Raw genomic sequence first — 22,417 nt, 5'->3', positions numbered from 1 at the left:
TATAGACTTATGACATATTTTAACCTTTATACTACAAAACATTTATTATTAATATATTTATAATTGTAATAAATATTTATTATTAAAATATTAAAATTGAATATTTTTAATAATATGTGAAGAACATTATTTAAAATTATTATTTTAAAATAAAATTGAAATATTAAATAATAAAATATATTTATAATTTATTATATGATTAGATATAGATAATTAAAATGTATTATTAATATAATAATATTAAGCTTGAATTAAGTTAATTTTTATATAAAAATAAAATCACCCATAAATGAGCTCTTTGAAAATGACTAACACTTTTCAAAATGGTAAGTCATTTGAAAGGGAAAAAATATTTATTTGCCGTTGACCAAATTGTGTTCCATGAAACAAACTCAAGAAAATACCGAAAATATTTTTCGAAAGTCATTTTCAGTGAAACAAATAGAGTCTAAATCTACCCAAATCATTGAGAAACTGCAAATGCATAATAAGAAAGCAAGAATCAAGCTATGATTAAAAAAAAAATAGTAAGAACTTAGGTTTTATTTATATACGGAGAAGGTTGTGTCGGTTTGAGACGATTCATGTGGAGGGTAAAGAGGCATAAGAGGATTAGAATGGTTAGAGTATAGGTATCTAGAAGAGGATTTGAGAAAAGTGAGTACAAGAGGATTAAGAATCGTGTTAGGAAAGAAGGTGTCTTGCTCATTTTTTTCCCAGTGTAAGGGAGTTTTCTCTCTAGTAGTTTCTGAGGTGCCACGCGTTGCCCACGTATTGGTCTCAAACTTTCTGCAAGTTAATCAATTTATGAGTCTATTGTCTTAATGTCGTAGGTTGTTCTACATAGGTTTTCGTATGAGCTAGCATGTCTGAGGAAAAAAAATATATATGACGTAGTGACAAACATCTTATTTATGCTAAGCAAGTGGTCTCGATGGTTCAGATTCGCAGGTATCCCAACTCACAAGGTGGTCCTCCTTAACCATGAGTGTTGACTTGCAAGGTATGGACTCACAAGGTGGGTTCGCAAATGAATTTTTTTTTTATATATGGATATATACAAATAGTCAAAGCTTAAACTTCACGAAAGTGTGAGATTTTATAACTTCTTGATGCTTTAACTACTCGTAATATAGACCATATCTTCACTTATGTCATGTTATTATTCCTTTCTTCTAGGGGTGAGTATCCGACGAATTGAGTCAAATCGAGTAAAAAAAATTAAGTTAGTTGAGTTGACGAGTCCTATTTTATCATCCTAACTTGATTTGAATTTTTTCAACTTAAGTCAAGTGAAATGAGATTCAAATCGAGTCAAAAATTTGTTTGAGTTAAATTTAAAAAAAATAAATTTAAACCCACATATTCAATTCTTGTTGACAATTTATGACTAAATTTCAAGTTAAAGAACATAAATACCATGTATATTCAAAAAATATTTAAAATAAAATAAAAGAAAAATATAATTAATGTGATAAACTTGATTTGATAATTTACTTGCTTAAGGCTTCAAATTTATCATTGAGGATCTTTTAAAAATATATAATTTAGCATTTGTTTATATATTTTAAAATTTTTAGTAATTTTGAATTTTTGAATATATATTTATAAAATTTTGGAAAGTATATTTTATAAATATCTCAAAATTTTGACGAATAATTTGAATTTTCTGTAATTTTTTGAGAGAAAAATTTACACATTTTTAAAACTGTTAGGAATCAAAGAGTATTTACATTAATTTATTATTCAATTATGAAATTCAAATTAACTTAAACTCAAAAACCTAATTAAATTCAAGTTGATTCAAAAAATACAAATAACTCGATTTAATTAATTCAAAAATTAAAAAAAAATATTTTTTCAAATTGAATTAAATTTTGTGCACCTTTACTAATCTTCAAAATTTTCAAACCCTAAACTCGAAACGGAATAGGAATCGGCTTGCCTAGTGTTAGACGCAAGAGTTACAGAATCGGAACCCACATCAATTACCGTAGGAGGCTTGAGTGGTTATATATATATATATCATTATGAACTAGTTTTGTTTCATATAGACAATGAAACTTATATGTTACATGCAAGAAAAGAAGGTGAACAAAAAGAGAAACAAATGGAAAATCTCCTTATACAAAAAAGGAGAGACCTTTTTTCCTTCTTCCGATTACTTTCGGACGAACAAGCTTCTAAGTTTTCCTCTTTCTAATCTCTCGAGTAGCTTCTTAGCACCAGGGGTTTCCATCTCCGAAAGCTTCTTGAGATACCCGATTGATCCGTACGAGATCATAAGCTTCTTGCATTTCTTACTTGATGAAAGGGACGATAGGCATGAAACAGCGTACTTCTTTGCGGTGTTTTGAGGGCTTGGATCCAGCAACTGTACCAGATTCGGCACAGTTTTATCGTCCTTTTTGTATTCTCTGCAATTGTGAGAGACGGTTACCAAGCTCGAAAGAGCTTGAGCGGCTACCTCTCGAGCGCTGTTTGATTTAGCCTCGAGCATTCTAACAAGAAGAGTGATGCAGCCGGATTCGCCGACCAGTTTTTTCATTTCACTCGAAGTGCAAACTCGGCAAATGGTCGATGCAGCAGCTTGTTGTGCGCCTAATGATCCAGATTTAAGCACGTGAACTAACCGAGGGAGGAAATCGTGTGACATCAGGACATCCGTTGTAACCAAGCTAACCAAATTCCTCAAGGCTGCAACTGCGGGTTCTTGTGGCAAAGGACCGTCGAGGTATACCAATAGACTTCGAATTCCGTTCTCCGAAATAACGGACCGTCTCAGATTCTCATTGCTCGCTGTAAGATTCTGTAAACACTCGGCAGCATGTTCTTTCGAACCCAACAAGATCCCACAATCGAGGAGATTGATCATGACCTTTATTATACCTTCCTCGGCTAGTATTTGTCGAACCTCGGGAACAGCTGATATGTTTTTTAAAGTACTAGCAGCTGCAGTCTGTAAAACAGAGTCTCCAATCTGGCAGATTTCGATCAATGGTCGAACCCCACCATGTCCAACGATTGCTCGGGCCGTTTCTTCATTCATTGATAATCTTTGCAATGAAATTGTTGCTTTCTCTTTACCAACTGTGCTACCGGATTCAACAAGCCGTATGAGAGGTGGCAAAAAACCTTCAGAAACAAGCCAACTCTCGCAACTCCCGGATTCCGCAATCGAACAGATTACAGTCACCGTCTTTTCTCGTATACGAGGTGAAGTCGCAGTTAACAACTGAACTAAAGCAGCTACGTTACTCCGTCCGATAACTGATAATACACTCTTTTCATCCTCTTTCATTACCTCAACAAGGGTATCAACAGCTTTATGCTTTGCTTCTAAGTGCCCGATTTGAAGCCGTGCAAACAATTCCTTTATACGACAACGTCCTGCAGTCTCCAATTCCGGCAATGTAGCTTCACCGAGTACACCGGTCTTGATAAGAAGTCTGACATCCCGTAAATTAAGATCCAATTTCCCCAATAACGCATCAAGATCACTCTGCATCTTAAGCTTACCTGCATACTTCTCCTTCAAACATAAATCTGCCAATTCAATAGCTTCCTTTACCGTCATCGACACGGCCTGAAGTTGTTCCTTACAAAGACCGTTCTTTGAAAAGAACGGATGGCTCGACAAGTCCGATAAACACGACGGAATCTGCTCCAATTTCGAAACTATCATCTTCCACCTACTAAGAAACCCCTTCACCTCCCTTGCCTTAACAAGTGCCATAGGAACAAGCTCTCGAGCGTATGACAACGATTCCTCGGCCGATCGAACATCGATCGAAACTCCATTTCCAATACCTTCTCCCATGATTTGAATCTGAGTTAATCGAAAACCGATCACCAAAGCAACATCAAGTGAAATTCATAGAACCCCAAAGCTTCACAAAGGACCTACATGAACCAAAATTGATATTTTTATCAAAACAAGTGTAGCAGTTGGCAAATCACACAAAGCTTGTTTACATAAGTACCTAAAAATAAGTTCATGCTTTTACCAAGTGATCATTAAATGCTAACTAAAAAAAATCCATTGATACTTACAAAACTATAAGATATATACTTTACTTTTTTACTACTAAAAAAGATTGCAGTTTCATAAAGAAGCCATTAATGAATACAATTTAAAGGGTATATTGGTAATGGAAAAGAAAAAGATCAAAATCCCAACTTTATTTTGGTAAAGATCTTAAACCCAAAGGTGAAGATTTTTTTATTATTCTTAGTTGCAATACCAATTTTAACCCCAAGAACAGATTTTTTAGACTTTTGAGCTTTAGAAAGAGACTTCCTTTGAAAGAGAAGCCATAGGAGAGAGTCACTATCCAAAGCTGTGATTTTTTTTTCCAACTTAAGAAAATTCAAAGCAATAAACTTTGGAAAAAGAAATATACCTCAAATTGGAGACTCGGATACTCGCAAGATTTGTCCTTTTCTTACATTAACAAGCAATGAGGCTGTGTAGCTTAATCCTCAAATTTCTTTTTTTTTTCCCCAGAAAATGCTTCAAAGAATCAGTAACAGACCACTGTAAAGACCCTTTCTTTTTTACAGGCAGTAATACTTCTAAATTGGGTTTTAAACTATGAAGATGAATACCAGATCAATATATTTTTTTAAAAAGAACCCAGGAAGAAAACAAATGAAAGACACTTTTTTTATTCTTTTATTTAAAGTATTGAGCTTAATAACAGCAGAACCAGACAGAAACTGTAGCAACGATCACCTAAATGAGATTAAAAAAAGGATAATATATTATTTTGGCCCTAAATTTCTACATAGTTGATTTTAAATTTTTTTGTCTCGTTCTTGAATTTGTCTTCTGTCAATTAGATTAGTCTCTTCATAGTCTATATTATTAATTTTTATTGACGTGACATTTCTAACCAATTTAATAGTGTCACATGACAACTTTTTAAAATCTCAAGTGGCAAATATGATTTATATTTATATTTTTATTTTAATTTATATTTGCTACGTCACATATTAAGAAGCTGTCATATAATACCATTAAATCAGATAATAATGTTATGTCAGTACAATTAATAATATTAATATGCAGAGATATTAATCTAATTGAAAAATTAACTAGTTACAAATGAAAAAGTTTACTGATGAAATTATATATTAACTAAAAAAACCGAACATGCTTCTAACTCTCGCAAGAATTTTGTTTATTCATATTTCAGATATGAATGTCTAAATGTCGAGCAACTTTGATGGCTTGTACGGTTGTGATTATGGCTGGAATCAGAGGATTCGACCGTTGGGATTGGATGAAAATTTTGAATTTGTGTTTTGTTTTAGTTGATGTGATTTAAAGAATCACAGCCGAAGTATTTGTCTTTATTAAATTATCCAAATTTGAATTTGTTAAAATTTTTAAATTTGTTTATAATTTAAATTAGAATTTATAATTATTTTTATAATATTTAAATGCGTAAAAAATTGAATTTGAATATGTTAAAATTCTTTATACATAATTAAAATTATAAGCATTTTGTAATAAGTGAATTTGAATTTCCGAATTCATGCTTGTTATCTAAATAAGTAATGCAAATTTGAATAATGAGTATCTGGGGAATTTATCCGCATCGGTCTCAAATCTACATCAGATAGATCCGAACATGAATATTATCCTAACTTGCGAAAGATGAATCAGATAATCATGAATACCCGAATTCGGATTTCCAACCTTATGCTACGTGGGAGGATAAAGACTTTTTGTTGGAAAAAATTATCTTGTTTTGTTTTATTTTAGGAGGGGATGATAGGATTTAAATCCATGTCATCAAAATGTCAGACGATAACTTTAACTACTACTACAAACAAGTTTAGCAATTATCATATTTTATCGATGGATGTGTTACCTAGTCGTGACAAGGGTTTCATAATTTTTCTTTTGTATAATTAAGGTATCCTTCATATTTGTTTTACGGTTCATGAAGATTAATCTTTTTCGAGATATGTAGTTGCCCCTCCATGAAGACAAAGAGTTTATATTGTTATAAGTCGTTTTTGATATTTAATTTCAGATTCAAACCCTAAACAATTCCTACCATAGATATTTAGAGAATTCATTACAAAATTACTTTTAAATGTATTTAATTTAAGTAATAGTGTACAATAATTCTATTAGTTTTTGTCTAAATATAAAAACTTGATTTCACTAATTCAATTTAATTTTGAACAATTTCATTATAAGTTCTGATAATATCTGTTCTTTTTGATATAATGCCTAGAACTACCCATAGTCCCTCTCTAACCCATAAATAGAAGGATAATGCACTTCAGCACATTCAAACCCACGTCCTCTTGTATTGGCAACAATGCTCATCTAATCGAGTTAAAACTCAATCGGCTATTATTGTGAAACTTGAATTTGACCTATATATATTCATTAAATTGGGCTTTATTATAAAATTTACCTCAAATCATACTATTTTTCTCATTTGGATACTTAAACTATCAATTTTATCTCATTTCACTTAAAAAATTGAACGATATCCACTAAAACAAACGCATATTATGTTCTTATTGGTTGGCATCGTAATTTGAGATAAAAATAAATTAAATTGGACTAAAAAAAGTTAAGTATGTAAATGGAATTTTTTTTTAAAAAAATTAGGATTAATTTTTAATTTAAAGGAAAAAAAAACTTGCCTAGGATGCTTAAAAGTGAATAGTGCGTGGTAGGCTTTAGCGTCGGTTTAGCCACGATGTGATGCTGTCGTTTGTCGACTATTCTATAAAACTCAACAATTTGCCTTTTCATTTTCTCCTTTAATTTCTTCTTATTGTCTTCCAATTTTGTTCGTATATACCCACTAACTCTGCACATTTTTTGTGTGATGAGTGAAATTCTATTCAAATTTATTTGTTGATGATTTTTATTAAATCGAATAAAGTTAATGGTTTATTGGTTATGATTTTCATTAATTTTAATTGAAATTTAAATCGACTTTTATTATATTTGGAAGGAAACAAAAGCACAATCAAAATTAAAATGGATTTAATTGAATAAACTTTATCGATATTAAATTGATTAGATTAAATCGATTAAAAATTTTAAATTTGGAAATTAAATTGCAACAACTCAGTTAATTGTATAGAAAACTGCAAAAGAAGAGGTGCTCCACAAATCCTAGAAGGCAGCTTTTTGGTTTTTATTAATTTTAAGAAAAGTCTAGGGTTTTGTAAACTAAGTGAATTGTAAATCTAATACTTTTTAAGATTATTTCCAACATCAAATTAAATTTTAGAGATTTATAAATTCCTTTTGGACTATAATTTCTTTTAGATTAAAAACATTATTCTAATAGTAAAATTTACAATTATCCATAGATTGAATTAAATATTATTATAATGACAACATGATATATTAATCATGAAAAAGTTTTCGAGAATCAAAATGATTTTCGTAACACTCCTAACCCTTATCCGTTACCGGAACAGGGTTATAGAGCATTACCGAACTTTACGAATTAAATACGGATATTTCCCAACTTTTGTTACACATATTAAGAATCAATCATATAACACTCATATTGTCCCTTAGATGGACCTCCAAGGCCCAATATTCACCTTAGAAGTGAATCGGGACTAAACCGGGTATTCAGGAAATTTTTCTAAAATTTCAAAAATTTTCTTAAAGTGGACGAAAATAGGCCATTTTAAGGCCACTTTTCTTACCCATTTTGACATTAACCTGCACTCAACATTCACATACACTAATATATCCCAACCAAGCAATCAAACAAGCTAAAACATGTTCTCAACATGACATAACATCACAAATATTTCATTTACTTATACCTACCTATTTAACTCATTTCATTGATTATTCAAATTCTACTACTAATTACATGCATACAAATATTTAATATTCACAACCACAATTCAAACTATTTCATTGCCAAACCAACCCTATACATGCCATATAAACCAAAATTTACATTGCAAAAACTACCGGAATAAACTAGATAGTGTAGTTTGATGTGTTGATCCGATCTTCTGACTACACATTAATCTACAAGAACGTTAAACAACACGAGTAAAATTAATGAAGCTTAGTAAGTTCAATAGGTTAAACACTGATCTTACCGAACTTAATATAATATGATAAATTATATTGTAAATAAATCATACATTTTTCCCTGTCAAATACAATATAATCAATAAACACACTTCCTTCAGATCAATATCAATAATAATCTATAAATCTTTCAATTCAATCGCATAAGTCTCTTATCGTTTCATACTGAATTGAAGAACGACTTACAGATATGAGTACATCGTTCTTTTTGTGCCATAGTCCAACTATGGTCTTACATATGCATTGCCATGGCCTTGTCATGGTCTTACATTTGTAGTGCCATAACCCAGTTATGATCTTTTCATTAAAATGCCATAGCCCAGCTATGGTCTTACATTTAAACATTGTCATGGTCCAACCATGGTCTTATCTGCCAATTCATTTTTTTCCACGGAACAATCGTACTCAATCCTGCGTTCTACTCGTTTTAAACATTCAATTCAATTTTCATACTTCTACAATAATCTTAATTTCAACAACAAAATATGAATAAATATATTATACCATTCCTAAATTGACAAATAATCATAAAAGTTTAACCATATGAACTTACCTCGGTTGGATTGTAAAATTGGTAATAGTGGACTACTCGAGTAATTTCTCTTTTTCTCGTTGATCTACGAGCTCTTGATCTAGAATGTAAAATTTTTCATTCATTAGCATATATTTCAATTTCAGCCCACTTCACAAATTATTCCCCTCAAATTTTGAAATTACACAATCACCCCAACTTTTACAATTTTTGCAATTTAGTCCCTCACCAATTAACTCATCAAATGAGATAAATTTTCTCAATTAACACTTTATCTAAATATTATAAGCTATTATACAACTCTTAATAAATATACTTTAATACCAAACCCTAAGATTTAATCTTTTCACAATTTGGTCCTAAAATCAAATTTTATTGAAATTAATTGATAAAATCTTCATATAACAAAATTTAAACTTCAAATCCATGTTAATTTATCATAAACATCCAGAACTCATCAATGGTAGTTTTCAAAATTACCCATAGAATCAAAAACTAATGAATTAGATAGTTGGACCTAATTGTAAAAGTCTTAAAACACAAAAATACAAGAAAAGAGCAAGAATTGAACTCACATGATTAAAAAATATGAAAAACCAGCTTAGAGGACCTTCAATGGTGTTTTTGGACTGAAAATTAGAAGAAGAATAACCTAGAAAAGTTTAGAATTCAATTCATTTAAGTTAATTTCACAAAAATTACAATTTTTCCCTTTAATCACATGATTTTTGTTTTCTTTTCTACTTATGCCACCTCATGCCTTTATTTTAGGCATAATTTCTCCTTAAGTCCTCCTTTGTTTACCATTTATGCTATTTAATCACTTTAGCAAGTTTTGCACAATTTTCAATTTAGTTCTTTTTAATTAATTAACTATCGAAATGATAAAATTTTCTAACGAAACTTTAAAACTACCTTAATGACACTCCGTAAATATTTATAAAAATATTTATGTCTCAGTTTATAAAATTGAGGTCTCGATACCCCGATTTTAAAACCAATTAACCTAATAATTCCTTCTAAACTCAAATCACTATTTCACAAATCTTTCTAAAATCACATTTTTAACTTGTAAATACTTAATAATAAAATTTACGAGCTTACTCATCGAAATTGGTGACATCAAATCATCATTTTCGTTACCATTGAAAATTTAGACGGCTACAACTCTCCCCCTCTTTAGGAAATTTCGTCCTCGAAATTTGTTACCTGAGAATATATTCGGATATTGTGATTTCATCGATTCTTCTATTTCCCAAGTAGCCTCCTTCAAACCATAACGGTGCCATAATACTTTAACTAATGGTAGTCGTTTATTCTGTAATTCTTTAACCTCTCGAGCCAAAATTATTATCGGTTCTCCCGAGTACATCATATTCAGTTGTAGCTCAATTTCACTATGAGGAATCACATGTTAAAGATCTGATCTATACCGTCTCAACATCAATACGTGAAACACGTTATGAATTTTCTCAAGTTCCGGAGGCAAAGCTAATCTATAAGCTATAAGGCCAATTCTTTCAATAACTTCATACGGTCCAATAAATCTTGGACTCAATTTCCCTTTTTTATTGAATCGTAGTACTTTCTTCCAAAGAGAGACTTTTAAAAACACTCGATCACCAACCATAAATTCTATATCTCTTCTTTTCAAGTCTGCATATGATTTTTGATGGTCAGAAGCAGCCTTCAAACTGTCTCGGATGATTCGAACCTTATCTTTAGTTTCTTGGATTAAGTCAACTCCTACTAGCTTGGATTCACTTAATTCAGACCAATACAACAGAGTCTTACATTTTCTTCCATAAAGAGCTTCAAATAGTGCCATTTTTATGCTGGATTGATAACTGTTGTTATATGCAAATTCAGCTAACAGTAAATACCTTTCCCAGCTACCTCCAAACTTGAGTATGCAACACCTCAACATGTCTTCCAAAATCTGAATCACTCGTTCTGATTGCCCGTCAGTCAGAGGATGAAACGCAGTGCTGAAATTTAGCTTTGTACCTAGAGCTTCTTGCAATTTAATCTAAAATCTCGATGTAAGTCTCGGATCCTGATCTGAAATAATAGATGTGGAAACCCCATGTAACTTCACAATCTCTGATATATACAATTCCGCTAACTTTTCAAGCGAAAAGTCTATTCTAATCGGGATAGAATATGCCGATTTAGTCAATCTATCAACAATCACCCAGATTGAATCTTTCTTTCTCGGAGTCATAGGTAATCCAGATACAAAATCCATCATGACATGCTCTCATTTCCACTCAGGAATCATAACCGGTTGTAACAAACCCGTTGGTACCTGATGTTTTGCTTTGACTTGTTGACAAATCAGACACTTTGCCACAAACTCACAAATCTTCCGTTTCATATCCGGCCACCAATACATTCTTTTCAAATCACAATACATTTTTGTACTACCTGGATGAATGAAATACATGCTATTGTGAGCTTCAGAAAGAATGCCATTTTTCAAATCTAAATTATTCAGAACACAAATTTTATTGCAATAACGCAACATACCATTATCATCAAAGGTATACTCTGAACTCAACTTGTCTCGAACCATTTGTCGTTTCAACACCAATTTTGGATCATTATCTTGCAACTCCCGAATTCGTTGAAGGAACATAGGTTTCATTCTTAATTCTGTTAATATAGAATCGTCTTCATTAAGAGACAAATGAGCATTCATCGCTCGAAGTGCAAACAATGATGACTTTTAACTAAGTGCATCTGTAACCACATTAGCCTTCCCCGGGTGGTAATTAACAACCAGGTCATAATCTTTTAGCATCTCTAACCACCGTCTCTGTCTCAAATTCAGCTCTTTCTGAGTCATCAAGTATTTCAAACTTTTATGATCCGTAAACACATAACAATTCTCGCCGTATAAATAGTGTCTCCAGATTTTGAAAGCAAACACAATTGTAGCCAACTTAAGATCATGTGTAGGATAATTCTTCTCATGTGGTTTTAACTGTCGAGAAGCATAGACCACTACTTTTCCCGACTTGCATCAGTACACAACCCAATCCAGTTAAAGACGCATCACTGTAAACAACATGTGGTACACCCAATTCTGGCTGAGTCAAGACCGGAGCTTCTGTTGGCATTTTCTTCAACTGATCAAAACTCTGTTGACACTCATCAGACTGAACAAATTTTATGCTTTTCTGTAGTAGTTGAGTCATCGATGAAGCAATCATTGAAAAGTTCTTGACAAATCGACGGTAATATCTTGCTAAACCCAGAAAACTTCGCACTTCTATTATATTCTTTAGAGTTTTCCAATTCACCACTGCAGATACTTTACTTGGGTCCACTCGAATCCCTTCGGCTGATACAATATGACCCAAAAATCTGACCTCATGAAATCAAAATTCACATTTACTGAACTTTGCATACAATTGTTTCTCCCTCAAGGTCTGTAGCACAACTCTCAAGTGTTTTGCATGCTCGATTTTTGCCTTGGAATAGATTAGCATATCATCAATAAATACAACCACAAATCTATCCAAATAAGGTTGAAAAGTCCGATTCATTAAATCCATGAAAGTAGCAAGATCATTGGTCAAACTAAATGGCATTACCAGAAACTCATAGTGACCATACCGAGTTTTGAAAGTAGTCTTCAGCATATCACACTCTTTAACCTTCAACTAATAATACCCGGATCTGAGATCTATCTTCAAAAATACTACATCACCTTTCAGTTGGTCAAACAAATCGTTAATACGAGGTAAAGGATATTTATTTTTAATTGTAACCTTATTCAATTGTCTATAGTCCATACACAGTCTCAAAGAACCATTTTTTTCAAAAATAAGACAGGTGCACCCCAAGGAGTCAGACTCGGTCTGATGAACCCTTTGTCCAATAACTCTTTCAACTGTACCTTTAACTCCTTTAACTCAGCTAGTGCCATACAGTATAATGTTAACGATATCAGAGCTGTTCTCGGAATTACATCAATTACAAATTCAACTTCACGATTAGGTGGTAAACCAAGTAACTCCTCAAGAAACACATCAGCAAACTCATTAACAACTGGTAACTGTTCTAGCTTTGATTCAAATCTCGGGTATCAAGAATGTAGGCTAAAAAATGCCTCATTACCTTTCCGCATTAGTTTTTGAGCTGAAAAAGATAAAATAATTCTAACAATTTCCTTCGAATTTTCAGACTCAACAATAATCATTTCATCTACCTGACATTTCAGATCAATCTATTTTTCTCTACAATTTACTACAGCATCATGCTTTGTCAACCAATCCATTCCCAAAATAACATCAAATTCCCGAAAGGGTAGCAACATCAAATCAGCAGGGAATTAACAGCCTTTTACTTTCAGTGGACAATTTCGACACACTAAATTAACTATCACACTTTGGCCTAATGGATTAGTGACTTGAATATCATAACCAATAAGCTCAACAGGCATTTTCTTTTCTGGTACTAATGCAGTGCAAAAATAAGAATGCGTGGATCCAGGGTCAATCAATGCATACATAATAACATAAAATAGAATGTACCAGTTATTACGTCCGGAGCCGTAACTTCCTCCCTCGCTTGGATAGCATAAGTACGTGCAGGTGCCCTAGCCACTAACCAGGCAACAGAATCTCTCATACCCGAACGAGTAGTCCCAGCGGCACTGTTTTGGCCCAAACGTTTGCTTCTTTGGGAAGTGGCGATCTGTTTCTCTTTCTATTCTTCTTCCTCTCTTTGCAATTGAGGGAAATGTTGAATAAAATGATCGGTGGCCCCACATTTATAACAAGCTCCTGCCTTGCCTTTACATTCACCGAAGTGATTTTTCCCACAATATTTACATTTGGGCTTAGGAATATTTTGCACACTACCCACACTAGTCGTAGGTCTAATAGTCATCCCGTAATCTTGTTGAGTCGCCTTATTCTTATTTGATTGTTCTGGCATTGGAGTGGCTCGACTAAAATCATCTTTAAACTTTTTAGCTAGAATTGTTGGAAATGACTTGGAGGAACTTCTCTTATAAGATTCTTGTAAGATTATTGGAAATGACCTCTTCAAATTTCTGAGCATGATCTGACAAAACGACAAATTCTCGTATTTCTATACCCCCAATCATTATTCTGATTTCATCATTTAGCCCTTCTTCAAATCGAATACACATTTCTTCTTCGGTTGATACAATTTCTCGGGCATATCTGCTGAGGTATACAAATTCCCTCTCGTATTCAGCTATTGAAATAATCTTAATAACCCTAATCTCTTGCGTTCTTATCCAATTTTTTCTCAAAAAAATAATTCTAAAAGTAAAGATTATCCAAAAAATTTTCACACTAAGAATTCAATTACACGATGAAAGAAAAAAAAAGGAGAAAGATTGGGTGTTGTTGATTTTATTTTAATAAGGTAAGATAAATACAAAATCTAAAGCTTAGTGTAACAATCTGATTTTCAGCGGTACCAAAAAATGCAATTTCAGAACCCCATTTCTATAAACTGAGTTTGTAAATATTAAATATGAATATTTATGGAGTTGGTATAAAATAATATTAATGTTTGGTCCATCAATTTTGTCAATTAAATACTTAATTTAGGTGCAGAAACTAAAATGTAAAAGTCCAATCGTTATAGGTTTTAATTGGCCAAAGACTTAGGAACTTAAATTGCTATTAGATAAAGATCTAAAATGGTAATTAAACCATTATTAGGTAAATGTTAGTGGGAGATGATGGCTATCTCCATTAAGTAATGTTAAGATTATATTATGTTAATTAATAATAAAATTATTAAATTAATTAGCCATTAATCCATGTATAAATAACAAATGAGTGGAAAGAAAGGGAATGTGTTCATCTTCTCCTTCCTTCCAAAATCGATTCTCCATAGTTAAGAAAAGAGAAAAATTATCCAAGGATTTCAACTATTCGGCCATCAATAAAAAGGTAATAATTCAAGTCCTTTCTTTGGAATTTTTATAGATTTAAGGTCATGGGAGCTTGATTTTGTAACAACCCAAATTTTAGTGGTGTCAAAAAAAGTGGTTCGAGACCACCAGATCCGATGAGTGAGCTCATAAATTTTATTATTTAATATTTACGAGTCAAAAAAATGATTTTAGGAGAATTTTTGAAGTAGTAATTTGTGTGTTATAAGAATTTATTAGGTTAATTGGTTTCGAAAATGATGTATTGAGACCTCGATTTTATAAACTGAGTTATAAATATTTTTATAAATATTTACAGAGTGTCATTAAGTTAGTATTAAAGTTTCGTTAGAAAATTTTAACGTTTTGGTAGTTAAGTAATTAAAAAGGACTAAATTGAAGAATGTGTAAAACTTGCTAATTAAAGAAATAGTGATTAAATAGCTTAAGTGATGAATAAGAAAGGACTAAAAGGGAAAATTACCACACAAAGGATGACTGAAACGACAAGAGCAGAAAAAAATCAAGAGATTAGGTGATTAAGGGTAAAATTGGAAATGAAATAAAAATTAAAATAGATAAAAATTGGATTTAATGGTTTCTAGGCTATTCTTCACCAATCTTCAACCTAAAAATGCCATTGATGAAACCTTAAGAAGCTGATTTTCATATTTTTCTACAAGTGAGTTCAATTTTTTCCTTTTTCTTGGAATTTTTATATTTTTAACTTTTACAATTAGGTCCAACTATCTATTTCATTAGTTTTTGATTTTATGGGTAACTTTGAAAGTTATTATTGATGAGTGCCAGAAGTTTGTGATGAATTAACATGGATTTAGAGCTTTAATTTTGTTATATGATGATTTTATGAAGTGATTTCAATAGAAATTGATTTTAGACCAAATTGTGAAAAGATTAAATATTAGGGTTTGATGTTAAAATTCTATTGATCAAATATTGTATGATAGTTTAGAATATTTATATAAATTTTAATTGAGAAAAATAGTTCATTTGATAGGCTAATTGGAGAGGAACTAAATTGCAAAAATTGTAAAAGTTGGGATAATTGTGTAATTTCAAAAATTAAAGGGTATTAATTGTGAAGTGGACTGCAATTGAAATATATGCTGATGAATGAATAATTTTACATCATAGATCAAGAGCCCGTAGACAAACATGAAAAAGGAAAAATAGCATAATAGTCCTTGAACTACTACAAATCTTACAGTTTAACCCATGTAAGTTCGTATGGTTAAACTTTAATGTTTATTTATTAATTTGATGAATGTTATTATGTGCTTATTCAAATATATAGTTGAAATATAAAATTTATTGTTAAAATTACGAAATTGAATTGAGTGTTCAAATCCGAATGGAAACGCGAGATTGAGTACCATCATTCTTGGTAAAGGATGAATTGACGAAAATGTAAAGGATGAATTAACGGAAAATGTAAAAGAGGAACTAACGAAAAAATTGTAAAGGATGAATTGACGGAAATGTAAAGGATGAATTGACAGTAAATTTTCCAAGTATACCGATGTTCAGCATTGGTTGTGAACTTTCGTGTTTACTTTACGTTTAGCTCTCACGAGCTTCTCTTAACTCATATGAGTTTATGGTTAACCCTAATGGGTTTCCGTTCAGTTCCTATGAGCTTCGCTCAACCCTTACGGGTTTCTGTTTAGCACTTATGTGCTTCAGTGCAGCCTTGGGGCTTCTGAATACGATGTACTCTTATCCGTAAGCCGTTATCCAATTCGATAAAACTGGCAAAAGACTTATACGATCGAAATTGAGAGATTTATTATTGATTATTAACATTGATTGAGGAAAAGATATTCATCGAATTATCTTGTGTTTCATAAGAAGAATGTATTATTAAATTTACTAATGATTTTATTACATTAATTTTGGTAAGATTTATGTTTATTCCATTGAACTTACTAAGCTTCATTAAGATTACTTGTGTTGTTTTATATTCTTGTAGAACAACGTGAGGTCGGAAGATCGGATCAACACATCAAGCCATACTATCCAGTTTAATCTGGTAGTTTTTGCAATGTAAATTTAGGTTTATATAGCATGTATAGGGTTGTTTAGCAGTGAAATAGTTTGAGTTATGGTTGTGAATGATAAATGTTTGTATGTATGTAATTAGTAGTAGATTTTGTTAAATCAATGAAATGGGTTAAATAGGTAAGTATTAGCAATTGAGCATTTGTGACGATATGTCATGTTTAAAACATGTTTTTGGCTTGTGTTGATTGCTTGGTTGGGATATATTGATGTATTGAAATGTTGTGTATAGGTGAATTGCCAAATATGTGAGAAAAGTGGCATTAAAATGGTCTATTTTCGTCCACACGGGTAGAGACACGGGCATGTGTCTCAGCCGTGTGTGACACACGGCCTAGCACATGGGCGTGTGGTCTGGCTATGTGTCCCCTACATCTTAAAATTTTGAAGCAAAATGCTCAGGTTTTTGCACACGGTCTAGTACACGGACGTATGGCTTAGCCGTGTGACCCCTACATCTTACACACGACCTAGCACATGGGTGTGTGGTTGGCCGTCTGACCCAAGTCAGAGAGTTACATGGGTGTGGAGACGATCTGGGACATGACCGTGTGCCTCACATTGAGTGCCCACATGGCCTAAGACATGGGCATGTCTCCTGGCTGTGTGAGCCACATGGCTGGCCACACGGGCATGTGTCCCCTGCTCCTAAGAAATTTTTTTGAAATTTTGCAAAAAATTCTCTGAGTTTTCGATTGGGTCCCGATTTATTCCTATTGCGTATTTTGGGCCTCAGCCCATATAAGGGAAGATATGAATGTGTTATAATTGGTTCCTTATATGTATATTAATTATTGTGAAATGTTTGTATTTAATCTATAAAGTCTAGTAATACTCCGTAACCCTGTTCCGGCGATGGATAAGGGTTAGGGGATTTACAGATGTAGCTAGCCCATGTACCAATTTGTAAAACTGTTAAAGGTTTTGAAAGTTGCCATTGCTGATTTCTTGAAGTATTAGGCTTGAAATTGATAGATTTTAAGCTTAGATGGTAAAAAGGACTAGATTGTAATGTTTAATTGTTAGTTTTGTATATAAGGACTGAAGTGAATAAAATGTAAAACTATATGTAAAATTTTGATAGAAATAGAAAGTAGAGGGTCCCTACTGAATGTATGTGAAGTTAGATTTTAAACAGAGGTTAAAAATCTGAAGTTATGGCTATTTTGAATTCAATGACTAAATCGAATAAAATGTAAAATTTTAAGGGTATAAAAAATCTAAAGTTCGTCACCTTGCGGAACTTGTCAAATCAGGTCGTGTTGAAGCTCACACTATCATTGAATCAGTAGTTATGAGATCATTTTGAGTCTAGGGTTGTGACATATGTGTAAGTATTTTGGTGTGTACCTTAGTATGTGAAAATTGTTTACTACTTGGCAAGTTTGACATAACCATTTCATATAATGTGTTGATTTGGTGTTTTGATCCATATATGGTGTTGGATATAAATGTTTTATGCTAGAAGATGTGATGATCTATATAATCAAATCATATGTTTAGTATGTGGAATGGCATAGGTTGAGGTAGAAATGGTAGCTTGGTATTTGAATGTATGAGATGTCATGTATTGGTTTTGATTAGATTGAGATCATGTTTGGTGTTGGCAAAATTGAAAGTGAAGCTTAGATGCATGTTTAATGTTTGATTTGTGTTGTTTCATAATAAGGTCATTTAGTTTCAGAAGGTACAAAGGAAATGTATAGGTAAATTGATGGTGAACTTGAATGGCTTGGTTGTTGTGTTTTAATGACATTTGAATTGTTTAAGTTTAAGTGATGAATAAGTATTGCATGTTTTGATAAGAGGTTGAATGTGAATGTTTGAACTTGTTTAACATGTTTTGGATATGTTTGAATCAAATGGATGTGGTAATTGGATGAACATGTTAATAGGTTTTGGTTGGAAGTTATGGAATAGGTACCAAAATGTGCATTTTGCCAAAAACAGGGGCCATGTCTTGATGACCAACATCCCTCGTCGCAATACTGGCCGACAGTAGGTGAGTCGCGAGTCAAATTGCATGAAGTCATGATGTGGCTTGCTGTGTTAGCGACGTCATGACGTGGAAATGTGAAGTCACAACATTGATCCTAAATTTTTAAAACTTTGCAATTTGGTCTTATTTCATACTCGAGTTAACAAAAGAGCTTTTGTAAGCTCATATAAAACCCGAAAATGATTGTTTAACATAAATTAAATGTGACTTATGCTTAATTGGTTGTGTGAAGGATTAAATGCTACCTAATTGTCTACTGTTGTTCCGATAACGAATGTAGCATTTTGTAACTTGAACTTGGTGGTCGGGTTGAGTGAGGGGTGTTACACTTAGAACTATTTTTTTTGGATTTAATGGCTAAGATCATTTTGATTCTCATAGTTCTCATTTTCCACCATAAAATACTCCTTAACAAAACTAAATTATTTTTTAAACAAGAACAATGCTATAATAATTGGTTAAAATATCTAGGAAGTCCATGTATTATAGAGACTGGATCAAATTGGCCCATCTATTATTAAATGGATCAATTTAGTCCCTATACTATTAAAAGAATAAAATAAGTCTAGATTGTAACAACGTTAACATTTATTATATAACAAAAAACGTCTTGGAAATTATTTTTTCAATTGCAATTCAATTCCAAACAAAAGATTTCATTTACGTAACCATAAAAATTTTAAAATATTAACTCATTACACGATTTTTTAAACAAGAAATATTAACTCTATTCTAATTTGACATTATTTGATTTTTTAATAGTACAAGACTAAATTCATCCATTTAATAGTAAGATGACTAATTTAATAAGGTTCCTATGATAGAGGGACCACTTAAATACATTCATCTATAATAATTATTCCTTTTAGGAGTAGCTAATAATAGAATAATCATCATCTTGCAACAACTTTAAATTAGCGGGTCTAATTAAATTGAGTCTCGTATAGAGTAATTAGTTATGATGATTTTCAATTTTTTCAATATGTAATTACATTATATTAGCTAAACACGTTTAGAGAATTAATAATTACGAGAGGGTGTAATTACTATTTGTTACTCTAGTAATTATAATTTTTTTACAATTACTTTAACACTTTTTAGGGTTACTTTGGAAAGTTATCTAGTAATTGGATATGAGTATAATTGTTTGTAATTACATATATTAGAATTTAAAATTATATAGTTGTTTAATTACAATTTATTTACCAAACATAAATAATTACGGTATAATAAAACTTTGTCAACTAAACGCATTTAGAATGTGCTTTAAAAGCCACCTAGTAATTGAATTTGAGTATAATTGTTTGTATACTTCTATGGTATGTTTAGATAACCACTGATCTGACTGAATTGGGTGTAATTAAAGCACATCAATTATGCTTTCCAAATATTAAAGGGTGGGTAGAAATTTGAGTAATGACACGGGTAATTACTAACAATTACACTAAAATCCAATCACCTTATGACTTTCCAAACAAGTTTGTACATGATTTAACTTTAAAAAACTATTTTTATAAAATTATAATATTTTAATTTTACGATATATGTTTAAGAATATAATTATATATTATTTTATTAATCTCGTTTAAATAATTTTAAAAATATTGATGAAAGATAATTTCTTATACATTTTAACCCACTAAATAATTAATTAAACTAGGTAGTATGTATTATTAATTATACTTGGTTAATGATCATTCAATGATAACAATTGATATATGTTCAACAAATATGAAATGGTAGAGTAATTAAATAAACTTACTTTGAATGCTTATTTTCTTTGTTAATTTTATTAATAATCATATTGTTGAATACTTTTGGACTAATTTATTAATACGATGGTTTAATTTTAGGTTCTGCTACTTATTTAGAAATTTATTTTCTTTAACTATTATTAATAATATTTATAATAATTAATATTCTTCTTAGAATTTAAAATTATGTTGTTTAATTCTAATTTAAAATTATGCTGCAATTATACATTTAGAAAATTATTACGTGAAATTATTATCATAATATTCGTGTAAACAAACAAAGACACAAGTTTTCTCGGTCTCCAAGCACTTGTTTAGGATTTGGGAGAAAGAAACTTATAAAAGATATTGATAGCTTAGGAATTGCTCCATTAATACTGAATTTGCTCTAATCGAAGGACAATCTTATTCCATTAATGGAGCAATAATTCTACTTTATTACATGTCAAAACCTTGTCGTGGAAAAGTTAAGACAGCATGCACTTTTCACAATGTTATTAAAGATTAAAGACTTGTCCAATTGATCATCAAGGTTCATTATGGTATCTTTGTTCGGTTTTTTTTTTCTCATGTTCTTTTAAATGATGAGCTTTATTTCAGTATAGAGTACTAATTATATAAATTATTGTACTTTGTATGTTATCTTTCTTCAAAGCATTCACAACAAATTTATATATCCAACATCATGATTGAGATTTAGGAGGGTAAGATTTTGAGAAATATAATATTTTGCATTTCACTTTAGATTTAATGTTTAAATTAGTAATGTTGAGACCAAAGGTCAATAAGAATGGGATAACAACAAAGATAGAAGTTCAGTTCATCCAACGAAAATGGAGAGTCGTTGAAGAGGTGAGGAAATGAGGAGAAAAGAAGAGGCCAGAGAGAATATGAGTTTGAATGTCTTTCCCTTTAGAGAGTTCAAGACTTTTATATGAATGGTTTAAAGATCCACGTGGTGACTTCTCATTGGTGGATGGGTTCCCTCGTTTTTTTAATGAGGATGACCATGTGATATTGTAGAATGTGAAAATAATGAACGACAGTTGTCTTGCCGGGATGATAACATTCTTAATAGTGGCAGTTTGGGTGTTCTTTTAAGATCAATGTGAACAGTGCTGATGGGAGAGAGATGATGGCGAGGTTGACTGTGACGGGACTAATGAAGGTATTGTACCTACAATGGTATTCGTGAAGGTACCTTATATAATACGGAAATAATTGTATGAAATAGATACGTCACATCATTTTATATTTTTTATTAATTATTTAATGTCATTTCAATATTTTTTTATGTCATTGACATATGATTTAGTAATTTTTTAAACTTAAACCTTAGACCCTACACCCAAGGTCTAGAGTTCATGATCCAGGGTTCAAGTTAAAAAATTACCAAAATGATATATCATTTATATGAAAAAAGATATTGAACATTAAATAAATTATAGGGGATACAAAAATGACGTGGCGTATCTATTTCATGCAATCCTTTCCTTATTTCAATTAAGCATCCAACTTTGACTTCTCATACATAAAATGTCTCGAAATGCTAATAACAATAAAATTTAAACTATGTGGCATTTTTAACCAAGGAAAACCAAACACGTGGAATTAAAAAGGTGTAATTTCATATCTGATTTTTATGATTAGTAAAAACATTGAGGTTTAATTAATGATTAGATTTGAGCTAAACTCTTAATTACTTTAAATCTGGCCCTATTGATAAGTACAAAAAGAAAATTATATTAATCAATACGAAACTCAATCATTAAACATAAAATTCATTATATATTTGCTTTCAAAAATTAATACAAAATACAATGTTATATAATAAGATTCTCTTGTAAGTAATTATTTTATAAAATATAATCTTTTAAATATAAAAAAGTTACAAAAATTATATTGGGTATTGTTATGCCAAACCTACCTTACGCCTAGCAATATGACAACAATTATAGAAAATACAAGTGTCCAACTGTTTAGGAGATTACACCCAAAATGTTCTTTATTTTGCCATTAGTCACTC

At 31.3% G+C, this 22,417-nt stretch overlaps 1 protein-coding gene across 2 annotated transcripts; it reads right to left on the bottom strand.

Annotated features, from left to right (window-relative positions):
- Positions 1–1,964: 1,964 nt before the first annotated feature.
- Positions 1,965–4,574, bottom strand: LOC105763827 (protein CELLULOSE SYNTHASE INTERACTIVE 1). 2 transcript variants are annotated; one of them, XM_012582200.2, is made up of 2 exons: positions 4,404–4,574; positions 1,965–3,903 (listed from the first exon to the last, which is right to left on the bottom strand). In XM_012582200.2, the coding sequence occupies exon 2, from the start codon at positions 3,818–3,820 to the stop codon at positions 2,162–2,164; it is 1,659 nt and encodes a 552-aa protein (XP_012437654.1). In that variant the 5' UTR covers positions 3,821–3,903; positions 4,404–4,574; the 3' UTR covers positions 1,965–2,161. The 2 variants fall into 2 exon arrangements, with proteins under 2 accessions (XP_012437654.1, XP_012437656.1); XM_012582202.2 differs by lacking the exon at positions 4,404–4,574 and adding an exon at positions 4,054–4,174.
- Positions 4,575–22,417: the final 17,843 nt, after the last annotated feature.

This window comes from Gossypium raimondii, chromosome 12 (assembly GCF_025698545.1).
Source record: "Gossypium raimondii isolate GPD5lz chromosome 12, ASM2569854v1, whole genome shotgun sequence".
Lineage (NCBI taxonomy): Eukaryota > Viridiplantae > Streptophyta > Magnoliopsida > Malvales > Malvaceae > Gossypium > Gossypium raimondii.
Note: the sequence above shows the minus strand (reverse complement) of the source record. Positions and strands in the feature narration are given on the sequence as shown.

Excerpts from the sequence above, each read along its gene's own strand:
- LOC105763827 (XM_012582200.2), bottom strand. The coding sequence starts at position 3,820 with ATGGGAGAAGGTATTGGAAATGGAGTTTCGATCGATGTTCGATCGGCC.